General features: G+C 43.9%; 1 protein-coding gene across 3 annotated transcripts in view; it reads left to right on the top strand.

Moving 5' to 3' along the window:
* The window catches only part of Bicc1 (BicC family RNA binding protein 1), a 221,999-nt gene that overhangs the window by 71,299 nt on the left and 133,801 nt on the right, over positions 1–16,899 (top strand). For all 3 annotated transcript variants that reach the window (XM_057751431.1, XM_057751430.1, XM_057751433.1), the window contains exon 2: positions 4,850–4,896. In XM_057751431.1, coding sequence (XP_057607414.1) covers positions 4,850–4,896 — 47 coding nt within the window. The remainder of the gene's footprint in view (positions 1–4,849; positions 4,897–16,899) is intronic.

Raw genomic sequence — 16,899 nt, 5'->3', positions numbered from 1 at the left:
GCAGACCCAAGGGAGAGTCGTTTTCTTCACATCATATAATAAGACTTCAGCATTTGAGCAGCCCCACAGCAGAGACCATAGCTCGGCTTATTTCATAGGCAACATTCTTCCTGTCCAAACATAACGAAATGCTTTGGGTCGTGATCGTATTGTGTTTCTTATTTTTCCCTTGGAATCCAGCTCTCTGGTGGCCCTCCCAAAGTCTTTCTCTTTCCTCCTCAGTGCTAGCGGTAGCTGCCCTGCTCCCCTGTGGGGAGAGAGCAGAAGACTTAGCTTCTATTACAAGAAGAGAAATAATCAAGCCATGTAAAGTGTAATCTGGACAGTCCTGGGGTTTGCAAAGGTCTTTGGGAAGGCTGCTGGTAGAGCTGAGTTGTGGTTTTGGTTTTGCCTCACTGGTTGGGTGGCTTTGGCTCTTCCATGGTTAGGAGTATAAACTAGATAAGGGTTGGGACTTGACTGTTTCTTTTCCTTGGCACAGGACCCAGATATTTGTGAACTGAAAGTAGCAATCTCTGTTCTGTTCTTCCCTGGGTCTATGGAATCAACACGTCAAATGTCTGAGTTTACACCGAGAAAAATATTCCATGTTGATCTCACCACTCTCCCCTCCAACTGTAACTTCTTGGCAACAATTTGGGGTTTTTATACTGTAGATGTAGGGTGCATTTGAAAGGGGGACTCTCCAGTTGGAACTCTGAAGGGTTTATGTTTGAGGGACAAGAAGACAGGAAATGTCCTCTCTCGATTGATGTCTACAGCCTTGACAGTTGTGTTTCTGAGAGTCAGTTAAAGTTCCCAAAGAGACCCAGTGACCTGAGACTGGAGTACAGATACTTCTTAGGAAATGACAGGAGTAGATGAGCTGTATAGGTGGCATCTGAGACAGTGATGCAACCAAGAATCCAACCAGAGTGCTTTGCCTTGACTGTAGTAGCTTAGGAAACACACACATCAAAAGTTTAGGAGAGCCAGGTTCATCTGTATTTTCTTGTACAGTTCCTTCCCTTACTGTAGTTTCAGTTATTTCTGACTATCTATGATCTGAAAATTCCACATGGGATATTCTAGAAATAGATAACATTTAAGTTTTGAATTGCATGCCTGTCTGAGTGGCATGACCCTTCTTGGGATATGAATAATACTGTTTTTTTCTGGTATATCCACACCAGATGCACAACCCACCAGTTGGAGACCCCCATCTCGGTTGTCAGGTAGACTCAAGTTCCACAGAGCTTACACTTGAGGACCCTGAAGCAGTAGCTTAACGCTGTGTGACAAGGCCCACAGCATTCACCTGGCTTTATCATCTCACACGGGTGTTGTGACAGTCCGTGTCATTGCAAGAGGCTTGAGTACAATCAGAAGGTATTGATGGATCATACTTGCTACAATACATTTAGTCGTAGTGTGGTTTTTAATTGTTCCTTTTATTATTACCTGTTAATTGTTAATCTCTTACTTTGTTGAATTTATAGATTAAGCTTTATGTTAGGGGTTGATATACAGGGAAGAGTTGGCATAGCCAGGGTGTGGTAGTACCTGCACATCACCCGTCTGTCTGTGGCCTTGTAGACCGGGGTGGGGGTGTTCCACATAAGCGTTCAGAGTCAAAAAGGGCAGTGAACATCTGTTTGTGGTTCCCCAGCCTGCTATTTCTTTGCAAACCCCAAGCGTGCTAACAATATGTGTTTTTGGTTAAATTTTAGTGTCCTCCCCAGTTCCAAAACATGGTTCATTCTATTTTGGTTCTAATTACAGAAATTTTCCTGTTGTTGTTTGAATGTACTTTGAGGTTCTGTCATGGCGAGCTTGTCCTGAATAGAGGCATGTCCTGAAAGGAACATTTATAGTAGAAGGCCTTTGCTTCAGGGAGCTGACACTTGTGGATTCTTGTGGTGTAGAAGTACATCCAGTCAAAGCCCCCCCCCCATATGGACTTAAGAAAATATTTGAAATGCTCAATATTCCTACCCCAAGAAACTCTTGAATGTCACTCAATTTTCTTTCAAAATTTGCTGTATTTGCTTCTTTGCTTCTTTATTTCCATGAAGGTGTCAGTGAGTACATCCCTTTTCAACCATTTTTAGCCTCGGCAGCAATGTCACCAAGAATATTTGCTCTTTGGTTTATGTCCTTAGGTTTGGAAGTCCATTTTATTCTGCTGGAGAAAACCCTTCAGACGCTCCAGCTGGGGTCGACCAGTTGTTTAGAATTCAGTTTTACTTTTAGTGCTTTAGTACTGACCTATCTCCAAGTGAGACTGTTTACTCCGTAGAGCACAGAGGCTTTCTCTCTGGCAGCATCTGCTGAGTGTGCATTGACTGTGTGGGATTGGCACAGAAAGGGAATAGAAAGGTATTGACTTCAAGGATTAGTATCTGTGGCTGATGTGGCAAACTGCCACCATTCTAGTGACCCAGCAGAGTTTACATTCGTCATCTTACAGTTCTGAGGTTAGAAGTCTGCAGTGGCTCTCCCTGAAGTTAAGGTGTTAGCAGCCATCACCCCCACAAAGGCTGTAGGAATCCTGCCTTTCTTTGCCTTCCCATTCTGGAAGTCACATGTATTCTTTCTCTGGTGGCCCCCACCTCCTCTTTTCTGGCTTCTACATTTGTTTCTTCCCATCTCCTTTATGGTCATGCTGTTGTGCATTCTGAACCTCCTACTTCGTTATTACAAGGATGTGGTGACATAGGCCTATTCAGACAACCCAGGGTGCTCTTCCTGTCTCAGGTTGCTTATGTATTGATGATCATGTAACCTCAAATCCCAGAGGGTAGGACACAGGCATCTTTATTATTTCAACCCCATCACACACTAAATATTCTTATTTCTTCTTAGCTCGTATTTCAGTATGTTTCCTCTAATTGTCTTCAGAACTCCCAGGCATGTATATTCTGTTTTGTTGTTTTGATAAAAAATATGTTGGTAAAAATAATCACTTACACATAGGTAGCTGTGAGATTTGAGTTAAAGAAAGAAATGTTTAAATTTTATCAGTTGTTACTTCCACCTGTCAGATTCGTAGCAGGTGCTTGTCAAAACTTAATGACAAAGTGTCATTCTTCAGGGATAGCTCCATCCCACTTCTTTTTATGTCATTTTAAAAAGTGCTGGGGGGGGGGCTGGAGAGATGGCTCAGCGGTTAAGAGCATTGCCTTCTCTTCCAAAGGTCCTGAGTTCAATTCCCAGCAACTATATAGTGGCTCAGTCATACACATAGAAAGAATATTGTATACATAATAAATAAATAAATATTTTTTTAAAAAGTGCTGTGGGCATGTGCTTGTGAACACACATGTCCTTCCACATGCACATAAGCATATATACATGTGCGTGTATGCATTCATCTGTACATACACCCACATATACACACATACACATATCCTCATACACAAACACCAATGCATGTGCATGCACATATCCATAAGCACATTACACATGTGTGTGTGGTTAAATGGACACATATAAATACATATGTGTGCACATATACACATTATATGCACAAACACATGCAAACAGGCTTCACAGAGCAGGTGTTTGGGTCACCGTATCTTGTGGACTTTAGTGCTCTGCTTCTGAGACTTTGCCTATCCTGTTATCTATGACTCCATCCTTGCGTCTCCATTGGAAAGATTCAGCTTGAGACTTGACAACGATGTGCTGTTACCTCTGTCCCTTCCCTACTCTCAAATTCTCCACTCACCACCACAGCCCCATTAAAATGTCTGCAGGTCACAGGATGTTTCAGGACACAGGTGGGGGACTTGGGCCTCCTGCTTTTGACTGCCCATAGCTAGGAAGGGGCTCTGGGCATCTCGCATGAAGTTTAAAGATAGGACTGTGTCCTCGCTATACCAATCCCTTTATCTCAAATGAAGGTTACTGTTGGCCTTGACCTCTGCATCATTGCTTATTCTTACATTGCTCTATTTCCCCTCCTGTGAGTGAATGGAAGAGGGGGTTAAAGTAGTGGGAGAGATCAGCTGAGATCCCCATACAGCATTTACTATTGACATAAAGTACAGCCCTCACCTCAAAGAGAGTAAGTTTATCCTCAAGCTGAAAATGAGTGACATGGCCTGGGAACATGGGTTCAGGCTGCCCCAGGAATGATTTCATGAAGTTCTTTGTAGTTACAGAACCAACACCTGTTACCAAGGTACCTTCTCAAGTGCTTTGGTGGAAATATCGGTAGATGGGATACATCAAAATGGGGAATCTTTGCTATGGTCTCAGATGCTATCTGAGAACATTCTTTGGTTGGGGTTGGTGGAATCTAAGTTGATCACATCACGAAAGGCATCACCCCAATAATCACAAGGATGTTAGGTCAGACATAGGACGATTAATGGATTAATAGGATTTAAAGATAACCCAAACTTTGCAAGTCTCTACATTAAATTAGTTCTAGCCAAATAGCCAATATAGGCATAACATTTTTCTTCCTGGAAACTGCAGTTCACACAAGCATAAAACTTAACAAGCTTAGAAGTGGGCAATGCCGAATGTGCCCCAATGCCTGGGATCCATTTCAGCTGGGAAGTGTGGGAATCACAGACTACGGCTTTGCTCTCAGGGTTCATTCTCGCAGCTTTGTTACCGTGGAAGGGCAGGGCCACTATCATCTCAGACAGGGACTCGTAGGTCTTCACTTAATCCAATGCCATGTAATTGATGAGATTTCATATCTCATGCTTCATTCACTTTGCATCCCAGATGAGGCCAGGGTGGTGCTGTTTTTACCTTTGCATTCATAGCGCTGGTTTTTGAGGGTTTTGAATATTTATGCATTGAAATGAAGAAAGTATTTTAAATGTGCACATTTTCTCTTATTTATTTACAGCTGCCGCCGAAGGAAAAGGCAGAAGCGGGGAAGACTTTTTTCAGAAGGTGAGTGATGTGTCACTCTTATCTGGCTTGGGCATGCATGGGAAATAGCCTTGGGTCCGCAGCTCCAACAAAGATGGCGGGCTGATTTCTCATACCCATTTCAACATAGACCTGCCCTGTCCATTTGCTTTGCTGTACTCCAATTCCTCCCACCCAAGCCATGTCTGGCCTAGAGGTGGGTGGGTGTCCTGAAAAGCCGTCCATCTTTGTGGTGAGCATAGCATGGGTGGGGTCTGTAACCAATACAAGGTGTCTCTTGAAACCTGCTTGCTTGTCATTGACCACCATGCCTGTTCTTTCCCGACCGTCCCCTGAAGGTTCTGGCCTTCAGTGAGGCCAGTTGGGCTAGTCATGCAAGCAACAAGGGGAACTATGGTCAGGCCTAGTAGAGACGATGGTGAGATATTAGGAATGCTGGCTGATAATTCTGAGTTCTCGTCCTCCAAATATCTTTCATATGGGAGGATGACTTTTCTTTTGAAAAGATGGATTGGAGTCTATAATTTTCTACTTTTTATCCTTTTTTGCACTCATACCCCTGTGTCTGATTCAGAAACCATGTCTGGAGAGGCAGCCATGGCAGGGGACGCTGGGGCTGCCCATGAGGTTAAGCAGTTCTGGAGAGGGCCGTTGGAGAGTCTCCGTTCTCTTGTCTCCCAAGCAGTCTGTTTTTGGTGGCAGGGTGGGGGTGTCAAGTTTGTTGTTCATCTGTGTTTCCATCCAAGGGTTTTAAAAATGGGCTTCCTCACATCTGGGGCTCAAATCGGTTCTTCATGTTGAAAATATTCTTTCTTACCTGCCGTAGCCTGCGTGCTGGAGAGACCCAAGCCAGTGGGGGGCAAGTGTGCCTCCTTAGAGAACTTTGTGGCACCTGCTGGCATACTCATGCGTGTGCAGTCAAAGCATGAGCTCAGCCGGGTGGTGGTGGCGCACGCCTTTAATCCCAGCACTCGGGAGGCAGAGGCAGGCGGATCTCTGTGAGTTCGAGACCAGCCTGGTCTACAAGAGCTAGTTCCAGGACTGGCTCCAAAACCACAGAGAAACCTGTCTCAAAAAAACCAAAAAAAAAAAAGCATGAGCTCAACACAGGGCAGGGACCTGGAGGCAGGAGCTGGTGCGGAGGCCATGGAGGAGGGCTGCTTACGGGCCAACCTTTCTTCTCTCAAGAGGGAGGAACCAGGCCCCAGTCACAATCAAGTCAAAGCAAAACCCAACTCCAACAGTGTGGTAGTTTGAATGTAATTGGCCCCCTTAATCTCATAGGGAGTGGCACTATTAGGAGGCATAGCCTTGTTGGAGTAGGTGTGGTCTTGTTGGAGGAAGTGTGTCACTAAGGAGGCAGGTTTGAGGGCTCATATATGCTCAAGCCACACCAAATGGGAAAGTCCACTCTCTGTTGCTTTCTGATAAGGATGTAGCCAGCCCCATGTCTGTCTGTAGGCTGCCATGCTCCCTGCCATGATGATAATGAACAACTTCTGAAAATGTAAGCTTCCACCTCAGTTAAATGTGTTCCTCTATAAGAGTTCCCTCATGGTGTCGCTTCACAGCAATAGAAACTTTACCTAAGACAAATAGTATCAATAACTAAGATTCCAGTGTCTGGGTTTCCTTCGTGATCTCCTGGGCTCCTCCAGAAGCTTGGTCACAGCTTGTCTCATAGGCTCAGGATGGCTCCACTCCATGGCTGCTGCTGTCTTTGGCCATAGTCCCATGGTACAGGCAGCTCCAAAGTGCTGGGGGCTGGATCTTTTCTAATAATCTCTCCTGGGCTCTCCTCAGGGACTCTACCCTTCCATCTGGTACCAAGCCTCAGCTTCTCTCTGTGATCCCTTCAGTCTTAGGGCTTCACTGAGGCTGCAGCTTCACCAATGGCCTCCTCTGACCTCTCACAGTGCCATTCCTCAGCTGCTCCCCATGAGCCCTTTATACCTTCAAAACCAGTACAATCTGGGGGGACTCTTTGATGTGACAAAGTTCAATTGACCGAGATCTATACAAATGCAAAGTATTTATCTCTATAGGCATAATCCCCCTTTGAATGTAAACAAATGTTTATAAACAATATTTGGGAATTTGGGCATATTTCACACCAAACTGCTTTCTGCTTTTTGTTGACAAAGTATTTTCTTTTGAGGGGCTCACAGTGACCTTTTGGATGGGGTCTTGGTCCATCAAACCACATTAGTCTGGAAGGAATCCACAGGTTCTCAGCCTTTGTGGAAAAAAAAAAGCAGAACTTCTTTTTCAAAGCAATATATCCTTAGACCCAAATTTTGAACTCAAGATAACTTTAAAGTATGTATATTGGTTTAGCTTAGTAGCTTGTACAATGAAATGCTTCTCTGTACTTAGCTCATTCACAGTCAAAAAATTCAAAGAAAACACAATTATATATATATATATATATATATATATATTCCAGACTTTCTGTGTATATTCTATCTTTACATGACTTATTTTTCTTTGCTCCTTTAATCTATAACTCTTTAAAGACTTTGTTTTATGTTTTTAAAACGATTGACTTTTTTATAACTCTCTATATTCTCCCCCCCCCCTTAAGCCTACATACATTTATCCAACACTGTAACCCATTTAGAGGTCTTTTTCATCTGAATTTGTCTTTATTGTGTGTGTATCTGTAGTTATTTTTTGATCAGGAGCACCTTTTAAAAAATTTTTTAATGCTAAGAAGGTTTGACTAGAGCCAACTTGGCCCTGCCTGCTTGCCCTGCCCAGTCCAACATGGCTGTTCACTGCTTTTGAGACTGCTGGGTAAATGCTATCCTCGCCACCTCAACTCTGGGTAGCACTGTGCAGCATATGGACCCTTTTTATCTGAGTAAAAGCTAAATCCGCCATGCAGTGCACTGCGTGGCCTGGAAATAACTTTGTGTATGGTGGTGGGAATCTGCCTTGCTCTTCTGCCTGTGTACTCCTAGCAGACTCTATCCTACCACCTGTTCAGGTGGGGAGCTCTGAGCTGGGGGATGGTCCAGCTACTTTCCTCCCGACCACAAGTGGGCACATAAGCTCCCAGATCTGAAGTGGGTAGCGGCATCAGCCCCAAAAGTTTGGGCACCATTCTGTAAGTGGAGGACGCTCATTCATTTCCTGGCTACCCACACCCAAAATTCTATTAATTACAAAAACTATGTTAATTACAATACTATTTGGACAATAGCTTAAGTGTCTTCCTAGCTAGCTCTTACATCTTAAATTAACCCATTTGTATTAATCTGTGTATTGTCACATGGTTGTGGCCTACCAGCAAGGTTCTATCCCATGTCCAGCATCTGTCTTCTGCTGCAGCTGCATGACTTCTCCCTGACTCTGCCTTCTCTCCTCCTCTATCTGCTTGGAATTCCCGCCTTGCTCTACTCTGCTAAGCCACTGGCCGAAACAGCTTTATTCATTAACCAATAAAAGCAACACATATACAGAAGGACTTCCCACACCAAGCTCCCTCTCAAGCGTATAGGTCTCCACCAGGGCCAGTCATTAGTTGATCACTCCTACACTGTCTATGCCATCTTTAACCCAGCATATCTTACAGACAGAACCGATTATAGGTTGAAGGGCTTGCGGCTGGGTTGATGTCTCAGTTCCTCTACTAGAAGTCTTGACTGATTACAGGAGATGGTCACTTAGAGTAGACATTGCCAGTGAATAGTGGGAGGGGATTGAAAGGAGTGGGGGGTAAGAACAGGAGGAATCAGGTTGGAGGAGGATGGAGGAAGAGAGAACTGGGAGAGACAACTGGAGTCCAGGGGCATCTCTGACATGAGCTAGAAACCTAGAGCAATGGAAACTGTCAGGAATCTATGAGGGTGACCCTGGCTAAGTCTCCTAGCAATAGGGGATATGGAATCTTTGTCTTTTTTTACACATGTATGTGAAAGTGATTTTCAGTATTGACAGGGCTATAAATTCAACTATTTGCATTAGATGCATTCGTGGTGTGTGTGTGTGTGTGTGTGTGTGTGTGTGTGTGAGAGAGAGAGAGAGAGAGAGAGAGAGAGAGAGAGCTTGTTTTACAAAGTTCTCTAGCAACTTTGTCTTCTATTCCTTGGCTCTGTCTCTTCTTTACAAAGGAGGGAGTGGCTCAGCTTATCAAGGCTCCCTCTAGTTCCTTTGCCACGCCTAATAGCAACTTTCATCTCAACACATGGAAATGATCTTCCAGGTTGTTTTTTTCATTGTGGTTTTTTTATAGGGGGGAGGCAATTGTTCATGGCTTACTCATTGTCTATCCTGTGTCCTTTTCATCTTTCCCCTTGTGAAAATGATTCTCATCAGACCGTTCTTGACAAGGAAATACCTTACAGTGTATAAGGTGGGGCTGGGCGCCCTGATGTATTCTCATTGTGACCCACCAAAGCCAAAGGCTGTTAGGTGCTTGTGTCCTGGTGGCTGAAGAAGATGAAGTCCACTTGGCATCTCTGTGGCCTTTAATGGGAACATCAAGAAGTCCCTCGGCACTGGGGTGTCCATAGAACCCTCCCCAAAGTATTCATGCATCACATATTTTAAATGAAGGAGCATTTTGTAATTGAAATCACATATTGGCTGTTTCTTTGGAAATTGACCAATAAACTGTGCCTTGCTGCAAGAGCCAATGGTGTGGCTAACTTGAAAGAGATACTCCTGGGCTGATGCTGGATTTCTGTATCACCCCCCAAACTCCTGCCTTTTAGGAACACAGATTGTTTTGACTTTGGAAACTGGAAAGTTAGACAGTGTGGACCTTAAAGGAAAGCTTGGTCCCCTGAACCCCAAAACGAGTAGGTAAATTAATTGCCTTAAATGGGACAACCTTAGTTTTTAGTTGTGGTGGTAGAGGTGATAAAATTCATGTTGTGTGAACCACCGGCCATTATTCTGTTCATGTTGGGTGACCATACGCCTCTAGTTTTGTCTTATTTAAAAGTATATTCAGTTGACTGTTGGTTCTCAAGGTGCCTTTTCAAATTCTGAGACTTTATGTTGAAATGTAGGTTTCATTTTTTTTTTAATGTATCTGTGTGCATCTGTGTATGGGCATTTGTGTGTTGAGTGTAGTACCTACAGAATCCAGAAGAGGACATTGGATCCCCTGGAGCTGGAGTTATGGGGAGTTGTGAGTTGTTGGCCGTGGGTGCTGGGAACTGTACTGGCGTTGTAGATGGGCAGGAAGTATTCTTAACTGCTGTGGGATATTTCCAGCTCCCATTAATATTATTTCATCCACACGTGTGTGTGCGTGTGTGTCTCTGTGAGAGAGAGAGAGAGACAGAGAGACAGAGACAGACAGAGAGAGAGACAGAGAGCAAACAACACACAGAGAATTCAGTACAATATGTGTAAATGGTCTGTTTTCCTTAATAATGACAGGGGAACATTTTATTACTTTATGCTTCTCTAAGTAACTTGACCCTTGAATTAAATGATTGAATATCCTGGATGCCATTGTCTGATGTCAAATACTTAGTAGTTGTGGCTTTCCTATACTGGCTCTTTTTGCGGTTTAAAAAATTTATTTGGATGAAAATGTCTTCCTGAAAAGGAGTGGTCGTGGTTATTTTTGTGGTTGAGAAATGGATTTGACCATATTTCATTTTCATTTCTTTGCTCACTTTATTTTTTTTTTCTTGGTGAAAGGAGAGTGGTCTAGAGACGCATGGGCATGCCTTCCTTTCCTTTGCATTGCTTGAGGACTTTTGTCACCCGTGGTTTCTGCTGTTTGTTGTCAACATGGTAGCATCAAAGGAATGAGAGCCCTGAGCGGGAGATGAAGCTGTGGACAGGTGCATTGTAGAGCCCTTTGACTTTCTTCTTTGAGTTCTCCATTAGTTGCTGTTTTGGAAGAAGATGAAAAACTACATTCCCATGAGTCTCATTACTCTAGAATTCCTGGGGAACTTTAATCTCCCTTGAAGAAGAGAACTTGATGCTTTGGGCGCTTGGTGCTGTTTTCGTAAGTAGATCATCGGTGGTGGGTGCTGTTGGGGAGGCTTGTGGTGTGGCCTGCTCCCCAGATCTGGAGGTTTGGAGAGGATGAGCTCTTAGTGCCATCCAACAAGAGAGGAGAGAGAGAGAGAGAGAGAGAGAGAGAGAGAGAGAGAGAGAGGCAAACTGGAGGCAGTCATGTTTCTCGAGGCTTAATGGGAACAGGGATATGTGTTTTTCCTCTTTGAGAACCTCTTTGTGTTATCCTTTTCATCTCCTGACACTATGACTTGTTCCCTTGTGAGCTGGGAATCCCAACTCCTTCCTATTCGACGGGTCTCTTGGAAACACTAAAGAAGAGACAAACTGGGTTTCCAAGGAGCTTTCCTTGGCAGCCATTACTGTGGAGGTAAAGGGGTTCCCATGTGTCTCTTGTCCTTAAGTATCACACTTAAGAGAAAGGCCTCGTGGGTGTCATGGATGTGTCAGGAATGCATAAATGGGGAAATGCTGGCTATGTTCTTGTTTCTACTCGAGACTTCAAGTCTTCTTGACCTATGTTGAGTAGGATTTTAGTTTTCAGAAAGTGCCTTCTTTAAGGGTGTAGTTGGTCTGTTGAGTGGAAGAAGAGAAGGAAGGTTCCAGGCAGGGCTCAGATAGGGTTACAGTGTCTTCCAGACACCCAACCCCAGGCACTTAGTGTCTGATGGCAGCTTGATGGAAAGACATCTTTGGCCAAGAAATCAATGGGTGCCTTTGCAAAGCCAGGGCAAGAGGCAAGATGCCCCTTCCTGCATTTTTTTCTTTCAGAAACAGGTTAAATGTCATCAGATAATTTCATGTGAGCTAATGATGGTTTCTAGTTCTTCGCTGGGAAGTCATAAGGACTAGCAGAAAGACTTGAATCTAGAAATGTCAGCCAATCATCTGCCCCACCCATTGTTTCCTCAGAGGATGGTAAGAGCTGAGAACAGTTACAGATGCTGTTCTTCTGGTGGCTCTCCCCTGGAACACCACACATGGTTACCTATAGCAGAAGGAAGCTGGGCTATATAGTGAGCACTAGGCTAGCCTGGACAACATTGTCAAGCCTGGTCTCAAAAATGAAACCAAACCAAAACCAAAACCACAAACCAAATCAAAACGACCTTCAGAATTGCCACATACTTTGCAATAAAGCTTGCTTTGCTGATAATGTTGGCCGTTGGCCCTGGAACACATGCCTGCCGGGAAGACGCTCTGGCTCTGACTCTTTATTAGCTTGGGATTAGGAACATACAAGCACCTACTTCCTGAATAACTATGGCAAAGATTATTTTTAATGAGTCTTTGCAGCATAAGTTCTCAGCTATTGTGATACCTTTATTATATTTTGAGCCATAAAATCACCAAGTTCAGAATGATAGCTATAAAATAAATAGTTACCACATTTAACTAAGTTCTGATCCTTCTGTGATATGTCACTTAAAAATGTATTTTCAGGGGGGAAAAAAAGTTGGAAGTTTTGGCTGTTGCAGTTTATCTCTGGCCCTGTTTTATGGAAAAGAAGCAAAACTTTGTGAGAAATGGATACAAATGATTCAGATTTGGCAAGGTGTGGGAAATCGGGCTCTGTTTGTAAGATTAAAGGATTGCTGGCTATCATCTGAGCATACGTTACAATTAGCATTAAACCACCAGTGTAATGATAAATGTGCACCAAGCGGCCAGGCCAAGACTGTCTGAGGTCCAGCAGCCTGAGCAGGGAAAGGTCTTCCAGCTGAATCACTGACCGGAATTCTTGTTGCTGCTTTTCCCATTTCTTCAATCCTGAAGTTAAAAGTTGGAGGTAACTTGAACCCCCAGAGCAGTGCTACGAGTCTACTGATAGGATTTTAACCTGTGACGTGCCAGGTGGAGGTTCTGGCTCACCTGTCCTGGTAGGAAGGCATGGATGGAGGCTGGTTCTTTCAAAGGTGGCCAGGCAACTTTAAGCCAGGGTCGGGAGCCACTGAGATGGAGTGTGGATAATGGCAGAGACGGAGTTTACATCCGTGTTGATGTTCATGTTGATCACTAGTGCTGAGTAAAAGTGAAAGAATTCTGCAGTCATGTGCATAATTAATTATAATTTTACAACTTATTTATTGTACATGTGTCGTTTGCTCACAGCTTAAACTTTGTGTTCAGCTTTATTCTCTTAGAATTCCATGTTCCAAGGCTGGGAGCTAGCTTAGTGGGTACAACACATGCCCAGAACCCCTAAAGCGAGGATGACTTGGGGACTTTGGGGAGGTTTGCATGAAGATAAAGAGGCAGATATAAAGGAAGAGGTTGAAGAATCTTAGTAAGATGTAGCAGAATGGCGAGGAGCAGTAGACGAGAATGGAAGGGGGTGGGGTGACTTTATTGCTTCTTACAGAAAATGGCGGGCGTATAATAGCTACCGCAGAGGTGTTTTGGAGGGCAAAGCAGAATTTTATTGACTATGTTGACTTTGAAGTTTAGGTGGAATGCTAGAGACAACATTCAGGGGAGAACATGGGAATGGAGATAGGATTTCACCAGGAGTGGATGGATGCTCCAGGGGCAGTGGGAAGAGATGCGTAGAGTGGTCCATGAAGATGGATTTTTTCTTTCTTAGTTATCTTCTTTAATCTTACAGAAAAAAGCAGATGTGCTTTAAGCTAAGTAATGATGAACATTTCAAAAGGCCATTTGAAAAACAATGGCTAAAATTAGGCTGTGCTCAGTGGTAGGGTACTTACCTCATATAACAGAGGTCCTAAGTTCAATCACCAGTCCTGCTGCCAAGGGAGGGAGGGAGGGAAGGAGAGAGAGAGGGCGGGAGGGAGGGAGGGAGGGAGGGAGGGAGGGAGGGAGAGAGAGAGAGAGAGAGAGTTTTTTTCTTTGCAAAGGCTGGATCTGAATTGGTATCACTGGAGTCATAATTAAAGGGAGAAAACATCAATTATTTGGCTTTTGTTACCCCCCCTCCATCCATCTTCCTGTCTCAGGTTCCCCCATCTTTCAGCTTCTTTTCCCTCTTTTTGCCTGGGTGCCCCTGAGACACCTCTTGTGAATAGGCATTACATGTAGGTTCACAGACTAGAGAGTCCTCTATTGCAGAGAGCACGTGTGTCAGTCTGAGCAGCTAGGTCTAGGGTTGATGACACAAGGAGAGGCGTGAGAATGCTCAGTGGCTCCCATGGTATGTAGCTTATTGTCCTGCAAAGTGCACAGGTCAGAGAAAGCAGAAGGCAGTTCAGTAACAGGGCTCCTCCTCGCATGCTGGCTCCGGAGTCATCAGCTTTGGCATGGAGGAGAGGTTTGCCTTGCTCTGGAATCTCCCTCCTTCCCCTTCTCTCCCACACCCCTCCCCATGTAGTTGACAAGCGCACAGGGCTGTGATATTCAATATGATGCTTTGATTGATAGCTGTAGACATTGGGATGTAGCTAAATGAAGCCAGTTTTCCTTGCTATAATTGTTTTTGTAGCAGGACTCTTAATACGCTATCTTGGCAATCTTTGAGATACAGTAAATTAGCTGGGGTGTAACCACGAGGCACAGCGGATCTTAGCTTCTTTCTCCTGTCTAATTAAAATGGTGTTTTAGGTCTGGAGATGTAGCTCCGTGGGCAGAGTGCTTCCCTAACATGCCTAAAGTTCCAGGTTCAATCCCCAGCACCATACAAACTAGGCATAGTGGTGCACACATTTAATTCCAGCACCCAGGAGGCAAAGGCAAGAGAATCAGGAGTTAGAAGCCATTGCAAGTTTGAAGCCAGCCTGGATTGCGTAAGATCCTCTCTCAAAATAAATAAACAAATTCTATTGTTTTTGTGTATACAAAAGTAAGAGACATCCATTCTAAAAGAATTTTGGGTCAGTTTTGGGTCAGAGGTTCAGCTCACGTGAGAGGCATGTGGTCCTTCCTGTGTTTTCCAAGGCTTCGATTTTCCTTGAACTTCTCGGTGAGAAGGGTAACGAGATCTTTGGTGGTGGGAGCAGACCACCAAAATTAACTCCAAAATGAATTTCTCTTGAGCACGATACTGAGAAACAGAGTCAGACCTTGCAAAGGGTTCCTTCTTATTCCCGAACCTCACACCCAGCTCTTGGCCAAGGAAGACCCAGATAGTTGTTGTTCTTCATTAAAAATAAGCCAGCCTGATCTTGCACCCCCTTTTCTGCTGGAAGCAATGTCCAGTGAACTAAGCAGCCCATGTATCATACAAAGGATTGCATTGAAGACAGATTTGCACCTAAGCTATCCTTGTTGCTCTGATTTTCTGTCTGGCGTCACCTGTGTCATGACAGTGTGATATAGTGATCCACTGTCTGTCAGCAGCAACATTCACTGTGGATGCATTGACTGGATACTAAGGGTACTGTTAGTGTACAAAGAAGCTGGTATTGCCATAGAGTGCTTGGACCAAAATGTTTGCAAACAAGCAAGCTACCGTGGGATAATCAAACATACATAGTTTTTTAAAATTTATTTATTATATATACAGTATTCTGCCTGAATGTATCCCTGTGGGCCAGAAGAGGGCACCAGACCTCAATTATAGATGGTTGTGAGCCACCATGTGGTTGCTGGGAATTGAACTCAGGACCTCTGGAAGAGCAGCCAGTGCTCTTATCCTCTGAGCCATCTCTCCAGCCCCCATGCATAGTTTTCAAAGGAGGCTGTAGTTTAGCTTCTTTATCGGCAGTGTTACAAACAAAATAGAGTCCAAAGAAATGACTCCCTTTCCCACTGAGGATCTTTGCACAAACATCTGATGAATGTCTGTTGAATTATAACTTGCTTAATATAGTCATGAAATAAAACGTCACTCGGTTTGAGCTTGGTGAACAAGTGAAGGAAATGGTAAACTTTATTGAGTTAGAGGAGATGGCTTACTAGGTAAAATGGCTATAGCCAAATATGGGGACCTGAGTTTTGGGTCTCCATCCGTGGAAAAACCAGGTGTGGTGGTGCATGCTTACATCCCAAGCACTGAAGCGGGGAGGGGCTGTGAGAGGTAGAACCCTGGAAATTACTGGGCAGGCAGCTTAGTCAGTTTGTGGGTTCCAGATTCAGTGAGAGACTGTCTCAGAAAATTCAAATAAATAAATTAGATAAATTAATAAACATATAAGGCGGGGAATAATTGAGGAAGACATTGGGTATAGAACTCTGACCCTCACACATACACTACATTACACTACACCATACATCCACACGCACGTGTGTGTGTGTGCACACACGCATGCACACACTCCAGAATTTTTCTTTGAACTTCTTAGTGTGTTGTGTGTTAGTACTGGGTTGAACCTTGAGAATGCAAATGTAAACAAGTCCATCACAGATGCTAACATAATGGGATGAGTGAAAATTTGACTGTAGGATAGAGACAGACTCCATGAAAATATACAGACATTGGTCATCTACCACTTTTAACACAGAAGAGAGGTAGGTGTGGGTTTATGAGATGCACGACCACATCAAATGGAGAAGAACTCTTCAGTTAGTTTTTAAAAAGTAAGCTGGTGGGATATGTATGTGGTTTTTTTTTCTTTGAATAGATGGAAAGTTTAAGTATTTCAGTTTCAGAAAGTGAGGCATTGCCTTCTAACTTAGACCAAAACATTAAAGAGGCCTTACTGTTAAGAATATAATTGCATTTTCCCTGAATTGTCTTATTTGGAATCCCACAGTTCCTCTGTGGGATATATTTCTCAGAGCCTAGCCATAGAGGGAAGAGTGAGATTTCTCCTCTCTTCTCCTCTCATGTTCCATTCCACCACCTGTCATGTCAAGGCCGTCCGTAGATAATTTCTTTTTATGGAGTACCCAGAGATGGGGAGGGATGTATGCCAACCCAAACAGTCCTATCCTGAGGAAATGATCTGGCGAAACTCTCTGCTGATGACTGCTATTCCTCATTTGCACATTGAATGGGTCCTGTTTGTCTTAGGCCGGGGCTGGGCCTGGGATCTGAGATCCTTTCTTGTTGGGATGATTTCAGAGGTTGATGCAGATGTTGCCCTTCCTAGGGCCAGGGGAGGACTTGGCCCCAGCTTTTACATTGACTCTTTTCTTTCT

Source organism: Chionomys nivalis, chromosome 19 (genome assembly GCF_950005125.1).
Source record: "Chionomys nivalis chromosome 19, mChiNiv1.1, whole genome shotgun sequence".
Lineage (NCBI taxonomy): Eukaryota > Metazoa > Chordata > Mammalia > Rodentia > Cricetidae > Chionomys > Chionomys nivalis.
Note: the sequence above shows the minus strand (reverse complement) of the source record. Positions and strands in the feature narration are given on the sequence as shown.